This window comes from Lottia gigantea, assembly GCF_000327385.1.
Source record: "Lottia gigantea unplaced genomic scaffold LOTGIsca_108, whole genome shotgun sequence".
Classification (NCBI taxonomy): domain Eukaryota; kingdom Metazoa; phylum Mollusca; class Gastropoda; family Lottiidae; genus Lottia; species Lottia gigantea.
Window position 1 is genome coordinate 103,205 of NW_008706957.1, and position 19,115 is coordinate 122,319.

Below are 19,115 nucleotides of genomic sequence, written 5' to 3' on the forward strand. Positions count from 1 at the left end.
GGTGGGGGGGGGGGAGAGAACCCTCTAAGATGCTCTATGAGAGACATGCGACTATGACACCACCACAGAGTAGCCAAAATTTGAATTGAGCCTCAGCAGCTGTCCCCCCATTGAGTCAGTCTGCCCCCTATTTCTACCTCCAGTCTCAGAAGGCTGGTGCGGCCACTGGTCTACGCCGAATTTAGCTGGTTCCCAAACGACTTTAGCTTCAATCAACAAAGGCACACACTATTTGACAACTCACAGTGTACAAAACTACTGTTTAATGGGAAGTTAATTATTGCTCCTGAGCTGTTAAAATTATACTCAGTTTATTGCCAAACAAAATAAAGCTGGCTGTTGTATTTTCATTGGGTAATGTGAAAGCTGGACTAAACCTAGCTTTTATTTGACCTTCAATAAATTGTTGAATACAAAAGACAGGTTTTCAGTTCAAGCAATTTGCCAGTGAAAACACTTGAAAAAACCAAATTGTAACCAAATTTAAAATACTTTACAGCTTAGAACTGTAAAAGAGATTACTATTTTTCTTGTTTCTAGGAATTATGATAGAAATAAAGATAAACTTGGTCTGGGTGGGATCATTATTTTATGGACCCATTAATAAATGCAATCTATGCAAAGTATTAATAGTTTGTAAAACTCACTTAAAGGGACAGGTGAGCCATTTCGGGGGGTTGATTTGAGTCTTGAATATATGTATATTATTGTCTTCAGAAGTACTAGAAATGTATGAATATGGCATAATTCCTGCAAGAATATTTCAAACTAGGAATTTCTTTTCTTATTTCTATAGACAGTCTTAAGAAAAGATGACTACCGGTAGACACACATGGATTTGAAGGCTCAAATTTCGACAGTGAGCTGTGAACACAATTTACGATTGGTAAAAAAAAATGACACACATTTCCCTTTAAATACAAATGATTTTTCTCAGGTTTACAATTTGAAGCATGGTGATATTCAAAATTCAAAGTAAATCTGAAAGAGTATCATTTTAAATCTTTATTTTTAATAAGCTGTAAACAAACCTGACCTATAAAGATATAAGATTACTGTATGCATTGCCTTTAAATCTTATAGTAAACATGAACACCTGTATGTAATAGTTATATCAGGTATAATATATCATAATAATAATCATACATATATATCATGTTATAATTTATTATATTTCTTATATCATAACACTGCTTACAAATTTACACTTCATGAATTTCTGGGTAATTGTGTTTACACTACATGTATTGTTATAAATAACAGAAATAATCAGATATAGGGTAATTCAACTTAAAAATTGCGTCTCTGAAAAAGTTCATTGTTTATGTATCTGCGCATGATTAATCCTAATTATATAAAAACATTTATATATTATTAGAATAAGCTTATATATACTTATTAATTGCAGCATAATTCAACTTAATATTTGTGTTTCTAAAAATGTGCATGAAATGTCTCTGTATCTTTGAATGATTTATCATCTTATTCTAATAACCTACATTAAAGGGACAGACTTGCCATTTTCAGGGGTTGATTTGGGCCTTGAATATTTTCAAATAGTCTTCAGAAATACTAAAAATCACATATCAAATCGTCATAATTCTGGACACACATTGATTTGAAGGATCAAATTTCAATGATGAGACATGGACACTATTACTAATTAGCTTAGCTAAAAAATTTCTGAAACTAACTTACGATTGGTCAAACGGATGGCAAAACTGTCCCTTTAATTGTCCATTCCCTTGTATATTTAACTTTTCTACATTGCCTTTAAATTATTTTCAATATATTTCAGGAAAGGAATAATATAGGTGATAGGTGATAAGTACAAAAAAGTTTAAGAAAAATCTGCATGATCAACTGATTGTAAGACTTTTCAGAATTCTTTATATTTGATGAATTGAGGTTACTTAAAACATCGCACCATTGAAATTGAGGAAAAAGAATTATGCTTAATGTTTCTGACTAGAAACGTGTCAATAACTGTCAAAAAAACATCTAAAAAGTCAGCAAGTTTAAATCTTATCATTAGATAGCACATAATAATTATTTCAAGTGGTATGCACTAACTATCAATTAACATGCACCATTACTCTTTCAAAAGCTTTTCACAAGTTTTAATTTAATTTTCAAATCTATTGAAATCCCTGTAATTTTTAAGTTATTTACATTAGTCAGTATTAAGGAAAGACATTTGTATGAATGTATAGTAATTAACAGTGCACTTGACAAACTCTTTTCTTACCACTTTCTGCACCAATGCTTAACAATAATTATTTGAATTTAAAGGCTTTCACAGGTGTTTATTGAACAAAATACCCCAAATTTCTCCCTATTTATGCTTGAATGTGTTTTATGTGGTGCTACTAACATTTACTGTTACTGTTTATATAAGTTCTGTTGCAAGTGTCATTCCCTTTTAGATATATTTCACTTTTTCTAGTTTTACAATTCATGAATATAATTTACACTTTTTTAAATGTTTGTTAAAATTTGTATAATACAAAACAAATGAAATGAATGAATTTTTACGTCCTACTTTTCTGCAACATGTGGGCTAATGAAGAGGAACAATGCCATGCAGGGTGCATTGCTTGCATTAGCCTTCTATTTTTAATTTCGAGGGATCTTTAACGTGTACAGTCTGTAGCACACGGCCTCGGTTTATTGTCCTTCTGAACACTTTTTCCATGCAAGCCCCTCTTACTTGCATCACTGGCAGGGGGAAACCGGTTTGAAAAATCTGAAGGCATCATCTCAACCTATGCTGGCATTGATCCCTGGACTCACAGAGCAGCTCCTATTTACAAAACAAAACAGCCAATGTGCAATCATTGTGATTAAAAGAATACTACCTCTTAGAAATTTTAATGTCTCAAACTTGGTCAATAAGTATATGTATTCATTACCAGGTGTCATGACTAAAAAATAGAATCCCTATATTACACGATATCTCTACTTAATTAATATATGTTTCTAAGCATGTTTGAAAATAACTTAGTTTAATGAATAATTACTTAGTTTTATAGATTTATTAGATTATAGAGGGATTCTGTTGTATAGTTTTGACACCAGGTAACTTCACTGATAAACAAAAACTTATTTTAACGAAGTTGTAAAATTTTAATTTTTGGTTATCCAAAGAGGTGGTATACCTTTAAATAAAATTGTAAAATTATGTGACAAGATGAATATATATCATCTCAATCGCAATTATACAAGGTTAATCTGCTACAGTGAAACACGGTAAAAATATGTCATAGCCGTGTACATTTTGACTCTTAAACTGTTCAAGTTGACTCAGTTTATATAATTTGTAAAGAATTTATATCACAGTACATGGTTAAGAGATCTTTTACTTATCTAATGATATGAAGACTTTTATTTTCATTTGGCACTTGTATTCAGCTGTCAGTCATTGAAGATTGGAGTGTATTGTGCTGGGTCAGTGAATATTATAACAGTAGTCAATCTCAGTGGGGGTAATAAAATACTCTCTATATACCAATAATAAACATACACTTTCTAAACTATAGGCTAACTTGGTCGCTTACCAATCTGATTGCTAGTTTATACAACTTTTGGAATGCAAGAGATCAAAGAGTGCTCATGTAGGTCTTCTACACAAAATACTGAGCTATGATTGATATACACCATTTTAATTTCTTATTATGATTTTGTAAAACCATCGCAAATTTTTATAATGCCACATTTTTTATGATATTTTCTTCAAAGATCGAGGGAAAGAATCCTCATAATCATGAAACAATGGAGAGAAAAAACTGAAGTTACAAAGAGGATTTTTTTTTGTGACTCTCGTACTTTTTCATCTCACCATCTTAAAACTGCTACTTTCAATAACTAAACACTATTATCAATCTATTTTTGAAAAATATGAATTTCAGCTGCAAATTCAGCAAGAAAAATGTCTTTTCTTTAGAGACTACAAGTAGTTTCTAACATAAAACGATGAAAGTTTTTTTCTATGATATATTCAATACAAATTTTCAAAGACTAGATTTAATGGACTAATTGTTCAGATAGCTGAAAAAATTTGTTGCTATGTTGAATAGAATTCCAACAAACCTCTTCAGAGATTAAAAGAGTGTAATCTAATATCAAAACAGAGTTTCAAAGACCAATTTTCATGGACTAATAGTTCTGAGAGATGAGATAATTTTGTTCTACGTTGTTAAAAAGAATGGATTTTTGACTACGGTCTACAGAATTCTTGGCACCTAAAACGCATACAAAGTTTGAACTTATTTCTCAAGACATTTAAATGATTCCTACAGTTAACAATGTTATGGCAAAATTTCCCTCATTGCACACTTGATTGCATTGCCTTCATCATGAGCTGAATAGGAAAAGAAATTTAAGATGAAAAATATTCAGTTAATTTGATTTTTTACTGCAATACATGTAGGTCTAAGCTCAGGCAACAAAATACTTATAGATACCCCATACATATCAAATTGTTATAATACAACGTAATACAAAAGAGGTGCAATACAACTCATATTGACCCCTTCTTAAACGTATATACATCTTCATTATATCCAATGACAGTTATCTTAGTATTACATTTTGCATTATTCCAGGGCATTATAATGAAAGGCACTTAGATTTGTAATTATATAAGGATTAACATACAACGACGGCTCCATCAAAGCGATAAAAAATGGGGTCAAAACTGACAAGCACGAGAGGGTCGCGAACTCACAAGCTAAACATGCTCCAAGGATAGCGAATGCATGAAAAAATCGTGCATCTTTTCCAACGAAAAATAAATGTAACGGTTAACTTACCGTACAATATTGTCCAGACGGAGAGAGCCGTAGCTACAATCCTCATGGCGTTTTTAAATTAGTAAACATGTGGTTATGACAGCTATATTCCGTATTTTACTACATCAATATAATGAGGGTCACTACTTCTGTGTTGTTTTGTGTATAGTTGAATGTAAAATGTGGAGTATTTCTATTTATAAATCAGCTACTGTAGTTGTCTTCACTCACAGGCTGAAGTTCCTCTACTTATCCGCGATTCGCTCTTCGAATAATGCGCTTGTAGACGGCCAAATATTTTATCAAATATTGATTACGTCAAATTGTTTATCCGCAGTTTTTTCTTATCGAAATATAATCATGGTTATCTTTTGTTTCTACTCTGCACTTGAAATTGTATCCTTGGCAGTATGTATTTACCACGCGTGACTTATGTGTCAAAGATAGTGCTTAGGCTATTTGCCACGCCAAATGTAGAGAAATTAACCGATTGTTTTGTTATGATGAGTTCGAGTCACATTTATAAAGTTTGAAAGCAACATAGGTAATTTTCATCACACCCCCCGCCCCCACCCCTCTTTCTCGAAATGAAATTCAGCGCGACGGTTCGTCTGAAATTCGGTAAAGAAAGCGGTGTGGGGATGGAGATGATTTGACAATATTCGATGTTTTTGGGTCTACGTTCCACAGAACACGATTTAAAGAAGAATCGTATCAGATAATGGATGAAAAATGTGGTAACCTACAGAAACATACGAACGAAACAATTGTCGAGATCTGTATTTTTATCAGATTTGGTGACAACGGTTTTAAAATTATCTTCAGTGTAGACTGTAGGCCTAGTTTCCAGTCATGCCAATATCACCAATGAAGTGATAATATATATGCAACGAAAACATGTCCCGTAATCTGAGATTCCATTGTCTCCATATGGACTACGCACGGTTTTATTTAATTGAAGAAGAACAGGTCGTCAATTTGTCCATATCAGCTCCAATTTGGTTGTTTAACGTTTTGGAATATTTCTTGATATAAAAACGAATATCCAAATTTTTGTCAGCGAATATGTATAATGTTACAACTTCTAATTTTTTGGAAAAGATTAACAAGTCGTTTATTTTAAATATCATTACTGCAAAGCTTGAATTTACGTCTTGATAATCAAAGGTTATTATTGACAAAATGGCGTCGGGCACCTGCTGAATTAAACATTCCAAATACGAAATAACGATTTAAAAACAATTGCTCTCAGGTATTATTATTATCAGGAGTGCAATTCAAACGAGGAATACTTATGTTGTAGGAACTATTCTTTAAAGTGATTTGTTTGTGGACAGATGAAGATATAAGTGGACATTAAAATCTTGTTGCTACAGACGCCATCCGTCTGCTGCTTGGTTGGGACTAACTCAAGTTTCCCTATCTGCTCCCCTTTCATAAACGTTTTATTCCACATCCCGACCCTATTGTACATTGTCATGATGCTTCAAACTGTCAAATCCAATAATTTAAACTATATTGGAAAGAATACTCAAGAGCCAAGTGGTTATCCTCTTAGCTTTTCAATTTCATATCAGACAGTTATCTTCTCTCATTTGAAAGTGACAAAGAAAATATGATAGATTATTGTCATTCCAGATATTGAGATAAGCTTAACCGGTACCAAATTAAAATTGATACACCTATTTGAAGTCTGTGAGAAAATTGTCAAAGAGAAGCATAAATGGAATTCATGATTTATAAAATCTTATTAATTTTTAGTTTCAGATTTAAAACATGTCTTTATTTACTGTCATCTGTTGAGAAAAGTTATATGAAAAATTGTCAGTATATTTAAAAACTTTCTAGATGGCTGTAGATGATAGATACTCTATGTCAGCAGACAAATACCTAGGTAAGATTTTTTCCAAGGATATTTCAATAAGCATATTAAAGGGACAGATGTGCCATTTTGTGGGTTGATTTGAGTCTTGAATATATGTTAATAGTCTTTAGAAGTACAAGAGATGCATACATAATTCCCTCAATAATATCTATCAACTAGGAATTTCTTTTCCTATTTCTATAGATGTCTATTATATATATGGCAGTGTCTCAATAAAAGAACTTTGAAACGCTAATAATTCTGGACACACATGAGTTTGAAGCCTCAAATTTCGATGGTGAGCTGTGAACACTATTACTATTACTATTACTATTGACATAGCTAGTCAAAAAAATGACGCATTTGTCCCTTTAACACCTCTGAATAACTAGATGCTTTTTCCATGTTAGTTTATCTAACCTCCATTACTGGCAGGCTAAACCAAGTTGCAAAACATGAATGAACTATCTTGATATTTGCTTTCTCTGTGTTGAAAAAGAAAATTTTCAACTTGCTTAGCTCCTGTAGGTCCCAGAGCAAGCTAAGAAAAAGAAACAAGAATACAATTGGTTCTGATATCTTTTTTCAGCTAAACATAATATTCTGGTGTACTTAGAAGATTCTGTAGCACAATTGCTAGAACATAAAGAAGAAAATTCTAAAGTGAATGCTGTCAAATTTCTTAGTGACTAGTAAGTTTTGATTGAAATTTCTCTGTATTAAAAATGATTGAAGACAACCATATATCAATTTAAAGGGTTAGGTCGAACGATTTAGGTGCTCAAATTAACAAAAACTATAGACCAAAATCTAAAAATATCTTATCTCAAAGTTTTAACCCAAAAAATCCTGCGATTAATTTTTAGAATACCAAACGTTTATCCTTAAGAGTTCCTATGTTTTTTGATTGCCAGTGTTAAGAGTGAAGAAGTTCCTAAAAACTTCTATGTAAAGCACTGGCCAAGGTCACAAATAAAGAGATAAATGTTCAATACAAGATAAGGTGAAGTTAGCATAGTTAGTATTAAGTTAAAAAAACCAATGTAGGATAAGTAATGAATGGAATCAAGCAAATTAGACGCCCAATTGTATTGTATTGAGCTTTCAATAGAAATTACCAACACACACATCAATATCTTGAAGATTATTTGTGGTATATCCCTTTAATAATAATTTATAATATTGTAGTTTTAGCAGTGTAAGAGATGGTAACCATACTATGTTTAGAGAATATACTTTTATACATTCAACACCACATAATAGAGCATCTTTTGTCAGATTATTCTGGAAATGTTATAGACAAATAGGTAAAAAGGGAGGTAAGAGAAAAGCTTTCTTTAAACTGGACAACAAAATCACTGTTGTCTTGCATTGTTTTGCTTTTAGTTACCAACAAATTTATCTTTTTTTTCTTATTTGTCTTGAAATTAGTGATATTTGATTAACTTATCAGGGCAACAAAAAGAAAATCTTGACCATAATTATTGTTAAAAGCGGTGGATGTACAAAAAAGTCAAGGGTCACCAATGTTAGCACTGATGTTCATGCTGGATTGAATACAAACTGTCAAAAAAACCTTTTCTAGCTTTTGTTGAGAATATGACATCATTTAACATTGTTACAAAAAGCTCGAATTCAGAACACACAACAGAATGAGAAAATGATGTATGGTTTGTCTGCAATATAAATATATACTATATAAAAGTTCTCACAGTTATTGCTGATGACTGTATCATTATGTTAATATCTGCATAATAACCTTGAAGTATTTCTAAAACTGAACACAAACTGTTACAAAACAATCAGAAAAGAATTACATTATTTTATTATTATAGATCTGTTAAGTATTCAAGAATATCATTCCTTACTTGGTTTGATTTGTCCTGATTTTCCTTTTGATATTGTTAAAAAGACTGCCAAGTAAGAATTTTATCTACTTTATTCTCAAATCAATGAGCCCATTAAAGTTTCCTGTTGTTCAAATGAGATGAAAATCATGGCCCTTTTCGATACAGATTGTAGGGAAACTTTGTCAACAAAATCCATTATTTTCAATTAAAAACAGCTTGAAAGTCTATTATCTTCTGTCAATAAAACTTTGTGAAATATCACTAAAAACAAGAAAATTGATAATGACTTCTTTGGTAATTGGAGAACAAAACAGTTATAATTTAGATATATGATCATATTTTTCCCTGAAAGATAATTTGATTTTTTTGGTTTTCAGAATAGTTTTGATAGATGATGCTTTAGATTGTCTCATTTCATTCACTGATTTTGTTTATGCATTTCAAACACAACTATATTTTGAAGGTAAAAATTATATATGTTTAGCTTTACATGGTTATTAGTTCAAATTGACAAAGGTTTGGGTCTATTATTTTCATCAGTTTATTTGATACATATAATGCTGTATTTGTTACCTCTGGGAAATATGGAAAATACAGTTTATTTTAAGGGACAGGTAGGCCATTTTTTTGACCAATCATACTTTAGTCTTAGAAACTGGAATTTTTTAACTGATAATAGTGTTCACAGCTCACCGTTGAAATTTGAGCCTTCACATCCATGTGTGTCCAGAATTATCTGCGTTTAAATATTAGATACTCTGTGATATATAGAAAAGACCTAGTTTGAAGTATTTTTAAAGAAATTTGGTGATTTCCGCACATTTCTAGTACTTCTGAAGACTATTTACATATATTTGAAAATCAGCACCCAAAATGGCACCACTGTCCCTTTAATACATCATACATCACTGAAAAAATGACACTTATAATGTTTGGTTTCCGTTCCATTATGCCAAATTATGAAAGTTAATTTTGTGCTTTCAATATTTTATTTGTGATGTTGTTATTTATTTAAGAATTTGTAGAGAAATGTTCAGGTATATATCAGTCATTACTACAGAGTTTTAGAAGCCCACGTGAACCAGTTGTGGTACCTACGTCTGGTCTAAAAGAGGACTCTGGTATACATCTTAATAATCATCAACCTACAGATGATGTTGATAGTATGCAATTTTTTAGAGCTATATACCCTATCTGTGATAAAATACAGTTTAGGTAGGTAAATGGCTTTTTTCTGTTGATATTTGACCCCTTTTCTTGAAACAATTTGAGGGAGCAGTTGTGACTTCGTGAATTAGACTCTTCCTTGCTTGAAGGTCCAGTGTTCAAACCAGGCATAGGTTGAGATAATGCCTAGCGATTTTTAAACCCAGTTTCCCCACTCAGTGATGCAGATCAGAAGGGCTGACATGGAACGTTTGGATAGGACAATAAAACAAAGCCCCATGTGTTACAGAATCAAAGAGCCTTTGACAGTTTGAAACAAAAAAGAATAGAATGCTGTGGTCCTGGCAAAGTTTTCCTCATTAAACACTGCATGGCATTGCCTGTCTTCATTAGCCCAAAGTAGGATGTAGAATTCCATCAATTTCATTTTTGTTTCAAAAGAATTCCAAAGACTTGAACAGTTGTTTAAATTTTGAATTCACCAACAGATTAAGCTCAATTTCATTGAATTATGATTCAAATTGGTTTTAATGTTTCATTATACCAACTATGTGTAGAAATTCAGATGTAAAACTCTTTATATTTTCATTTCATTTTAATGGGTATGTGTATATGTCCTCGCAAAGTGCAGAAAAATGCTCTTTTGATAGAATCCTACCTCCAAAATTGAAGAGCAGTAGTATGTTTAAGTCTTGTCTCTATTTTATTTCAGTTCACCACCAATAAGTTCATTAAAAGAGATATTATTTCATATTCCTAGAATCTCATTCTATGGTTTTATGATTGCTATAGCTAAAAGTGAATCTATTAATTCTTCAATAGGTAAGTAAGTTTATTGATGTCCGTTGCATAATGGCTATCAAAATTGTAAAACCACAACCATATAAGAAGTCACTGTACTGTCATTGTCATACTTTAGTCACAAAAACTGGAATTTTTTAGCTGAGCTAATCAGTAATAGTGTTCACAGCTCATTTAAACCTTCAAATCCATGTGTGTCTAGAATTATCCGTGTTTGAATGTTAAATTTTCGAATTGTCAATTTAAGATACATGTACTCTGTGATATATAGAAAGGACTTTTGTAGAAATAGTGTGTAAAATTGCTAGTTTGAAGTATTTTTAAAGGAATTTCGTGATTTTTGTACATTTCTAGTACTTCTGAAGACTATTTACATATATTTAAGACTGAAATCAACCCACCAAAATTGCACATCTGTCACTTTATATGGTCGTTTTGGTGAAATTGTTTTTTAGATATCTCCATCATTTTCTCTGCAGGACGATTGCCTCCGAAAATAGAATTATTAGAAGGTGGAGATACAGAGCTAACATCGTAAGAAATTTTTAAAATCCTGCATGGTGGTTGGTTCATTGTTATCGTAACTCCTCCCCTTCGTTTTATTTAACGGCATGTAACAAACCAGTTAGTCCTGTACAAAATTTCAAAGTTACTTTTTTAATTTTTTCTTTTGAAAACTTGATGCCTAAAAATCTAAAGTTTTCATTCTGAAATACTTTTTTTGCCAATCCGCATTTATGGATTGTTTGTTTCACTTAATTTCTATGGGTAAACTCATTCATTCTAAAAAAAAAATCCTCCATTTAATGAAGTTTAAACTTATGTGGTATTTGTCAAAATTTATTGACTATTACAACAAGAATTCTCCACTGGGAGTGATGATTGGTTGAATGCGGAACACACCTAAATAATGTTGTTAGATCTAACATGGTTGAAGAAACCCACAGAAAATACAAGAGATTATAGAGTTTCATATTAATTATATCACTTGTGTACAGGACTAACAAATCTTATCACTGTTTTTTGAACTTGTTTTAACTAACCAATCATATTGTTGAATAATGTTGATCCAATGAAAATTTGTGAAAATTGATTGAGCTAGCTTGAAGATATATCATCTCTTAGGATGACAATAATAATAATGATAATAATAATAAAATCTTTAATGACAAGGGTGAAAATTAGGTCAAAGGCCTCTTTACAATTTTGCCCGGTGAAATTATAACATGAAAATTATAAAAAATAATAAATTGAAATTTTTAAACTTGGATAAAATGAGTCTTTGTTTATCAGTGGACTTTCCTGGTGTCATAACTATACAACAGAATCCCTCTATAATCTAATAAATCTATAAAACTAAGTAATAGTCCATTAAACGAAGAAATTTGAAACATGTTTAAAAGCTTGCTATAATAATTATTTAGTTTAATGGATATATCATCTTATATATAGATTCTATTCTTTAGTAATAGCACCTGGTAAGTCTAACTGATGAATATAAACTTTTATAGACCAAGTTGGAGAATGTCCATTCTAAGAGGTAGTATCCTTTTAAAACAAAATACTAGATTTTCAGTGGATCAATTTGTATTTTACCTTCTTAACACTGGTGATGGTTTAAGATAGATTAAAGATACCTGTAGGAAGAATAATTACTGCACAATATGAACACAAGTCACAGACAAAATGCGCTAGAATTGCTTATTAAGGTATCTGTGTTATGTCAACTTGTTAGTTTTTTCAGTTAGAATGGCTGCGCATTGTATTCACAATTATATGGTATAGCCCTAATTTCAGGCATTTAGAATCCTGTCCAGCTAGCTTGTTAAAGAAGTCCACATTTTGAAAAGTTTGAATTAGTCATGTCACTTAAAGTGATACTACATCTTAGAATTAACATAAAATTTAAGAATTTTAAACTTGACGAATAAGAGCTAGTAGATATACCGGGTGTCATAAATAACATAACAGGATCCTTATATAATCTGATAAACTTTATGACACCAGGTAAGTTCACTGATAAACATAGACTAATATTGACCTTTTCCAGAACTTAAATTTTATATTTATTCTAAGACGTAGTAGTATCACTTTAATAGACAGACAGTTTTAACCTGGCAGTGACAAATTCAATTTATTAAAGGCCATTTCATTGTTTGACATTTCTATAATTTGAAGATATCAATACCACTGTCAATTAAAAATGATTATAAAATTCATTTTCATTTTTTTTTAATTTGGTAATGAATTTGTTATCTTATATTTTTCACCATTATTTTTCCTCATTCTTGGTAGGAATAAAGATAAATTTATTAGATGTTAATGAAAAAATGAATAAAAAAAACATTTATAATTGTACTTTATTTTTTGTATACAATCTTAAAAAAAACATTTTATTATTTTTCAATTTGTACAATTTTTATGAAATTTATTGTTATTATTAAAGCATCATAATGTTATTTTGTTTTATCAGTCAAATTATTTTTGTCAGTCATTTATATTTTCATCTGTCAGCCAAGTTGTTATTGTACATAGCTGAGTTATTATTGAACATAGCTAAGTATGTACATAGCTAAGTTGTTATTGTAAATAGATGAGTAGTTATTGAACATAGGTAAGATTTTACATAGCTCAGTTGTTATTGTACATAACTAAGTTTTTATTATATTAAGCTTAGTTGTTATTGTACATAGCTGAGTTGTTATTGTACATAACTAAGTTGTTATTGCACATAGCTCATTGTTATTGTACATAGCTCATTGTTATTGTACATTGCTGAGTTGTTATTGTAGATAGCTCATTGTTATTGTACATAACTAAGTTGTTATTGTAAATAGATGAGTTGTTATTGAACATAGGTAAGATTTTACATAGCTCAGTTGTTATTGTACATAACTAAGTTGTTATGGTATCCAGCTAAGTTGTTATTGTATATATCTTAGTTGTTATGTATTCAAGTTTAGTAACTGATGCCATACCAAATATAATTTGAAGATTCTTAACTTAAATCCTGTGTTGTCAATATGGCAACAGTAGATAAGATAACACTGCTTTTAGTATTCACAGTAACTGGAATTTTAGGAAAGAATTAGATTTAGAAGTCACAAAAGAAACATAGTAACAATAATGTGGTAGACTGAGATGGCTTATCACTATGTTTTTGTTTGAGCATAGACGTCTGCATTGCTTCCATGTTTTTCAAGCAGTAAACTTGGCATAGCTATGTGGCTGCAAACACAATGACCAGAAACAATTGGATAGTAATAGTAATAGTATCAATATTCTGTATTAGGTTATCCATTTTGATGTATGATCAACTGAAATTATGAGAAAATTTTGGAACTTACTCATCCTTATTTCTGTTGATATTGTTGTACTGAATGTTCCTATATATTTTAACAAGTTTGATTTTCCCTTCTTTCCGTTATCCAATTTTGTTAATCACATTAATCCTATTAACAGTTGTATTAATCTTGTTAATCTATGTTAATCTTCTTACTAACAACTTAGATTTCGCCCAGCATATGATATTTATGTGATGGGACCTCTCCTTGGATTGAATAAAATCAAGTAAAGTGAGTATTCAGAATCTTGACTTTATTTTATGCTAATTTCTTATCAGTGGGTATTTTTTATATGCCTAGGAAAAATTTGAGTACTCGAAAAATAGACTGAAACTGAAGTTGACTGGTAATTAAAAGCATCTAATAAGGTCTATCATATTCGACACAAGCAAAGCACCTAGCAGCAACCATTTTTTTTAGTCGTTAGTCATATACAGCAACCGATCATGAACCATTATAAATTTCATGGAAAGTAGCTGTTTTAGAAGCAGATGGTATCAGGTATAATTCTATTTCTGCAATAGAAGTTAACTTCTGTGATAAAGTAAATAATAAGACAACCATATCCTGTTAAGAAGCTCTTTTATTTTTCTTTGCCATATTATTCGAATTTTGCGACTGTTTTGTAAGATTTTGACTCCTAAATCTTAATCTATTTCTAGGTCCATATCAAAGAATGAGAGTCCATCCAGAAGTAATCCACCATCTCGAATTGGTACAGCACTAGTTAGACCAACAGTTCATCTTCCACCACGCTCTAAATCAGCTCATGGTACCTCTAGTACTAGTAATACTAAACTATCACGTAAAAAACCTGCTGTAGTATCTAGTTCATCAGAGACTGATAGTAGTACGGAATCATCAGACAGTATTTAATAGTACTAGTAATACTAAACTATCATGTAAAAAACCTGCTGAAGTATCTAGTTCATCAGAAACTGATACTAGTACGGAATCACCAGACAGTATTTAATAGTACCAGTAATACTAAACTATCATGTAAAAAACCTGCTGAAGTATCTAGTTCATCAGAGACTGATAGTAGTACAGAATCATCAGACAGTATTTAATAGTACCAGTAATACTAAACTATCACGTAAAAAACCTGCTGAAGTATCTAGTTCATCAGAAACTGATACTAGTGCGGAATCATCAGACAGTATTTAATAGTACTAGTAATACTAAACTATTTCATAATAAAACCTGCTGTAGTATCTAGTTCATCAGAGACATACCAGTACGGAATCATCAGGCAGTATTCAATAGTACTAGTAATACTAAACTATTACTTAATAAAACCTGCTGTAGTATCTAGTTCATCAGAGACTGATACTAGTACGGAATCATCAGACAGTATTCAATAGTACTAGTAATACTAAACTATTACTTAATAAAACCTGCTGTAGTATCTAGTTCATCAGAGACTGATACTAGTACGGAATCATCAGACAGTATTTAATAGTACTAGTAATACTAAACTATTACTTAATAAAACCTGCTGTAGTATCTAGTTCATCAGAGACTGATACTAGTACGGAATCATCAGGCAGTATTCAATAGTACTAGTAATACTAAACTATTACTTAATAAAACCTGCTGTAGTATCTAGTTCATCAGAGACTGATACTAGTACGGAATCATCAGACAGTATTTAATAAAGCTGTAACCAGTTGACGTACATGAAAGATTTCCTCAATAATTCATTTTGTCATGAAACCGGTCACTGATCTGCATTTTTTATTTATGCATTTAAGAATATTAAATTTATTTGTTATATTGTTAATCATTTAATAAATATATATTAGCTTGGAATAATGAAATGAATGGAGTTTTACGTCCTACTTTTCTTTACCATGTGGGCTAATGATGACAGGCAATGCTATGCAGGGTGCAATAAGGGAAAGTTTGCCAGATCAGCGGCATTAGCCTGCTCTTTTTCGATTTCCAACTGTCAAGGGATCTTTAACGTGCACAGTCTGTAGTACACGGGGCCTCAGTTTATTGTCCCATCCAAACGACTAGATGCCTTTTCAATGTCAGTCCCTCCTACTTGCATCACTGACAGAGAAACAGAGTTGCAAAATCTGAAGGCATCATCTCAACCTATGCTCTTGATTGAACCCTAGTTATATGTTAACTTGGAGCTCTTGTAATAATCATAGAACTGTATTAACCAACACTTGTGATAAGACACTTTAAGTTTGTGTTAAAAAATGAAAAAAAAACACCTCATAAAGTAAGGAAATATTTTATTCAACAGAGCATTTGATTGGGCGAATAATAAAAAAGCCAAAATAGGAGCTGCATAACAATGTCAACAGATCATGGATGGCATGTGGAGTCACCCACAGTTTTTACTGGTCATTCCCAAGTGTTAATATAGTCCATGACTCTTAAATAGATTTTATTATAAGCCTACATTATAGATCTATAAGCACTGATTCATGATAAATAACATGTTTATAAAATAATATACAAGTATTGGGGAAGGAATAATTACATGATCTTATATACAAATATACACAATTTGATTTGAGCAACCTTATTGAGGAATCAAAATGAAAAACATGCATCTTGGTATCAAAAAAAATGAAAAATTCTGAGAATTGATAGTTAATGCTGAACGTAACACGAGCAAATGGCATGAAATGGGGAGAAAAGGGAATTTATATCTTTGAAAATTTATCATGTATATTTTTGTATAGCAAAAGTTTGGCATCTCTTTGGATGATAATTTTGTTACATTAACTGATGAAGGAATGGTAAGATATCTACACATTAACAAAATCTACCTAAAAAATAAAGTGTGTACCTTGTCTTGGACAGGCCGCTTAATAAGAGATATTAAATATAAAGCACTGGTACAAGTTCATATGGCTTTCATAAAATTGTGAATTCTGATAAATCTGATGAAGATTATTTTTGTTAATTTATTTTACTCAATTTTTGTAAAAATAATAATAAAAGAAACAGGCATGCAATAATATAACAGAAATTTGAACATTATTTTCTTCTCTTTACATCTATTATAATACTGTATGTAACTATTTATATCTGCCATCCACCTCTATTAAGACTAGACATTGATTTACTCTTTGATATTCTTCTGAAATAGATGTAATGTAATGGCATTAAAATTGTAGTGTCACCAATTTATATTGGGTAAAACTTATTTTTAAAATGATTGTAAAGAGATTTTGTATGTTTTTTTGGACACGCAATGCTATCACAGCATAAAACCACAACGTTCCAGTTTTCAGTCAGACGTTTGTGGTTCCTGCAATTAAACAAAAACTAAGAGTTTGATGACGTCACTAAGTGCACAGGACCCCATCAAACACTTGTTTTTTGTGGAACTTGTTTTTTTTTTTTGTGGAACTGCAGGAACTGCAGATGTCAGTTATCATTGTTTAAACATTTTTAAGACTAATAATAAAAGTGTATACCTACCCACTAGTTAACAATGATTTACTATTTATTGGTACTCGTCTAGCTGTTGTTATAGTACCAGTATCATCACTATTAAACTGTAATTTACTTCTGATACTAGATGACTTAGTCATTGACATATAATTTGGTTTGTTTCGTCGATTTTCTGAAATAATTTTAGTTCAAGACTAATTTCTATTGGTTTTTTAAAGGCACAAGCTAAAAAAAAGTTTCTGCTAAAACCGCGTCAAAATTTTGAAAAGAGATTTTTTAAACTTTTTATATTCTTCGGGGACACTGATAGCATCAATTTGTACCATTCCAATATGCTCCATTCCAATATTCAATCAGAAGTCTGTGGTTCCAGAAATTCTTCTGAAACTAAATGTTTGATGATTTCACTTATTGCAAATATGATAAAGCACATTTAACAATTATTGACATCATCAAACATTTTTTTTTTTTGGAATTGCAGGAACCACATGCATCTGACTGAAAATTGGAAAGGTGAAAATTTATGATATCAGCGTCCACGATACACATAAAATTTTTAGAAAACCTCTTAACCATACCTTTTATGTTCAGAAGTCTACATATTCAAATCATATCAACCATAAGCTTAAATCATATACATATAATAATGCTAGCGATATATTAGACATCGATGTAACAACTCAATTACAAATTCAGTCACAGTGGCACCAGGTGTTCTAGATAGTGTGAAATGTAAAACATTATGACACTTACTAAATTCAGACTCTGTTTTCTCCATATTTTGACGTAATTTCTTCAGACTTTCTTTACATTTAGCACTAAGTTTATATTTCGGTGTATCTAGATTTATCTTAAATTGTTCTGGGGTCACTTGGGAATTCCTGAAAAAATTGATTTCACATTATTTAAGAAAAACAATGAATGCCAAATAGTCCTGATCAATTTACATAATTGACCACTTAAGTACACTTCTTATATCAGTTTCACACAGAGAAAGAGTACCTAAGCAAATTACAGTCCAAGGTCTAAAAGCCGTAAAATTCAATGATTAGAAAAGAAATGGACCATTTGCCATCCTTGGTCATTCAAGTTAATAACAATGCAGGTGAAATAAAGCACTCTTTCAAGGTCACCAGATAAAAGCTTTCTTTAATATACTATTTGACAAATGTTCATCCCATACTGGTGAAACAGGTTTTTAGATATATTTAGTCCAACAACCGGATATTTGGCTAAAAAATGGACATTGAACATCTAAAATTTGTGCTAAAGCAAAGTAAAGGAACTTTCTCAATATAGGCTATGTCTTACTTAGTGGAGTTTTACTTCCTCAACTTACCTATTTAAAGAATGAGTATTATTGTGAATCTGTTCTAGAGGTGTACGAACAGGAGACGGTGTTTTAACAGCATCAGCATACGACATACCTAAAAACAAAATAATATAATATAACAAAATAATATAATATAACAAAACAAAATAATATAATATAGCAAAATAATATAATATAACAAAATAATATAATATAACAAAACAAAATAATATAATATAGCAAAATAATATAATATAACAAAATAATATAATATAACAAAACAAAATAATATAATATAGCAAAATAATATAATATAACAAAATAATATAATATAACAAAATAAAATAATATAACAAAACAAAATAATATAATATAGCAAAATAATATAATATAACAAAATAATATAATATAGCAAAATAATATAATATAACAAAATAAAATAATATAACAAAATAATATAATATAGCAAAATAATATAACAAAATAAAAAAAAATAATATAACAAAATAAAATAATATAACAAAATAATATAATATAACAAAATAATATAATATACAAAATAAT

General features: G+C 30.5%; 2 protein-coding genes across 2 annotated transcripts in view; one reads left to right on the top strand and one right to left on the bottom strand.

Annotated features, from left to right (window-relative positions):
• Positions 1–5,988: 5,988 nt before the first annotated feature.
• LOTGIDRAFT_198812 (hypothetical protein) lies at positions 5,989–16,038 on the top strand. Its single transcript, XM_009046861.1, has 12 exons — positions 5,989–6,042; positions 6,552–6,684; positions 7,244–7,346; positions 7,843–7,973; positions 8,490–8,574; positions 8,882–8,967; positions 9,521–9,719; positions 10,384–10,493; positions 10,952–11,006; positions 14,479–14,921; positions 15,116–15,305; positions 15,405–16,038. Exons 2-10 carry the CDS (start codon positions 6,639–6,641, stop codon positions 14,690–14,692), a joined length of 1,029 nt encoding a protein of 342 aa, XP_009045109.1. The 5' UTR covers positions 5,989–6,042; positions 6,552–6,638; the 3' UTR covers positions 14,693–14,921; positions 15,116–15,305; positions 15,405–16,038.
• An 826-nt stretch (positions 16,039–16,864) lies between these two features.
• The window catches only part of LOTGIDRAFT_170996 (hypothetical protein), a gene marked incomplete at both ends in the record, with an annotated part of 2,351 nt that continues 100 nt past the window's right edge, over positions 16,865–19,115 (bottom strand). The window contains 4 exons of the mRNA XM_009046862.1: positions 16,865–16,922; positions 17,267–17,411; positions 17,993–18,120; positions 18,579–18,666. Of these exons, the coding sequence (XP_009045110.1) occupies positions 16,865–16,922; positions 17,267–17,411; positions 17,993–18,120; positions 18,579–18,666 (419 nt within the window). The remainder of the gene's footprint in view (positions 16,923–17,266; positions 17,412–17,992; positions 18,121–18,578; positions 18,667–19,115) is intronic.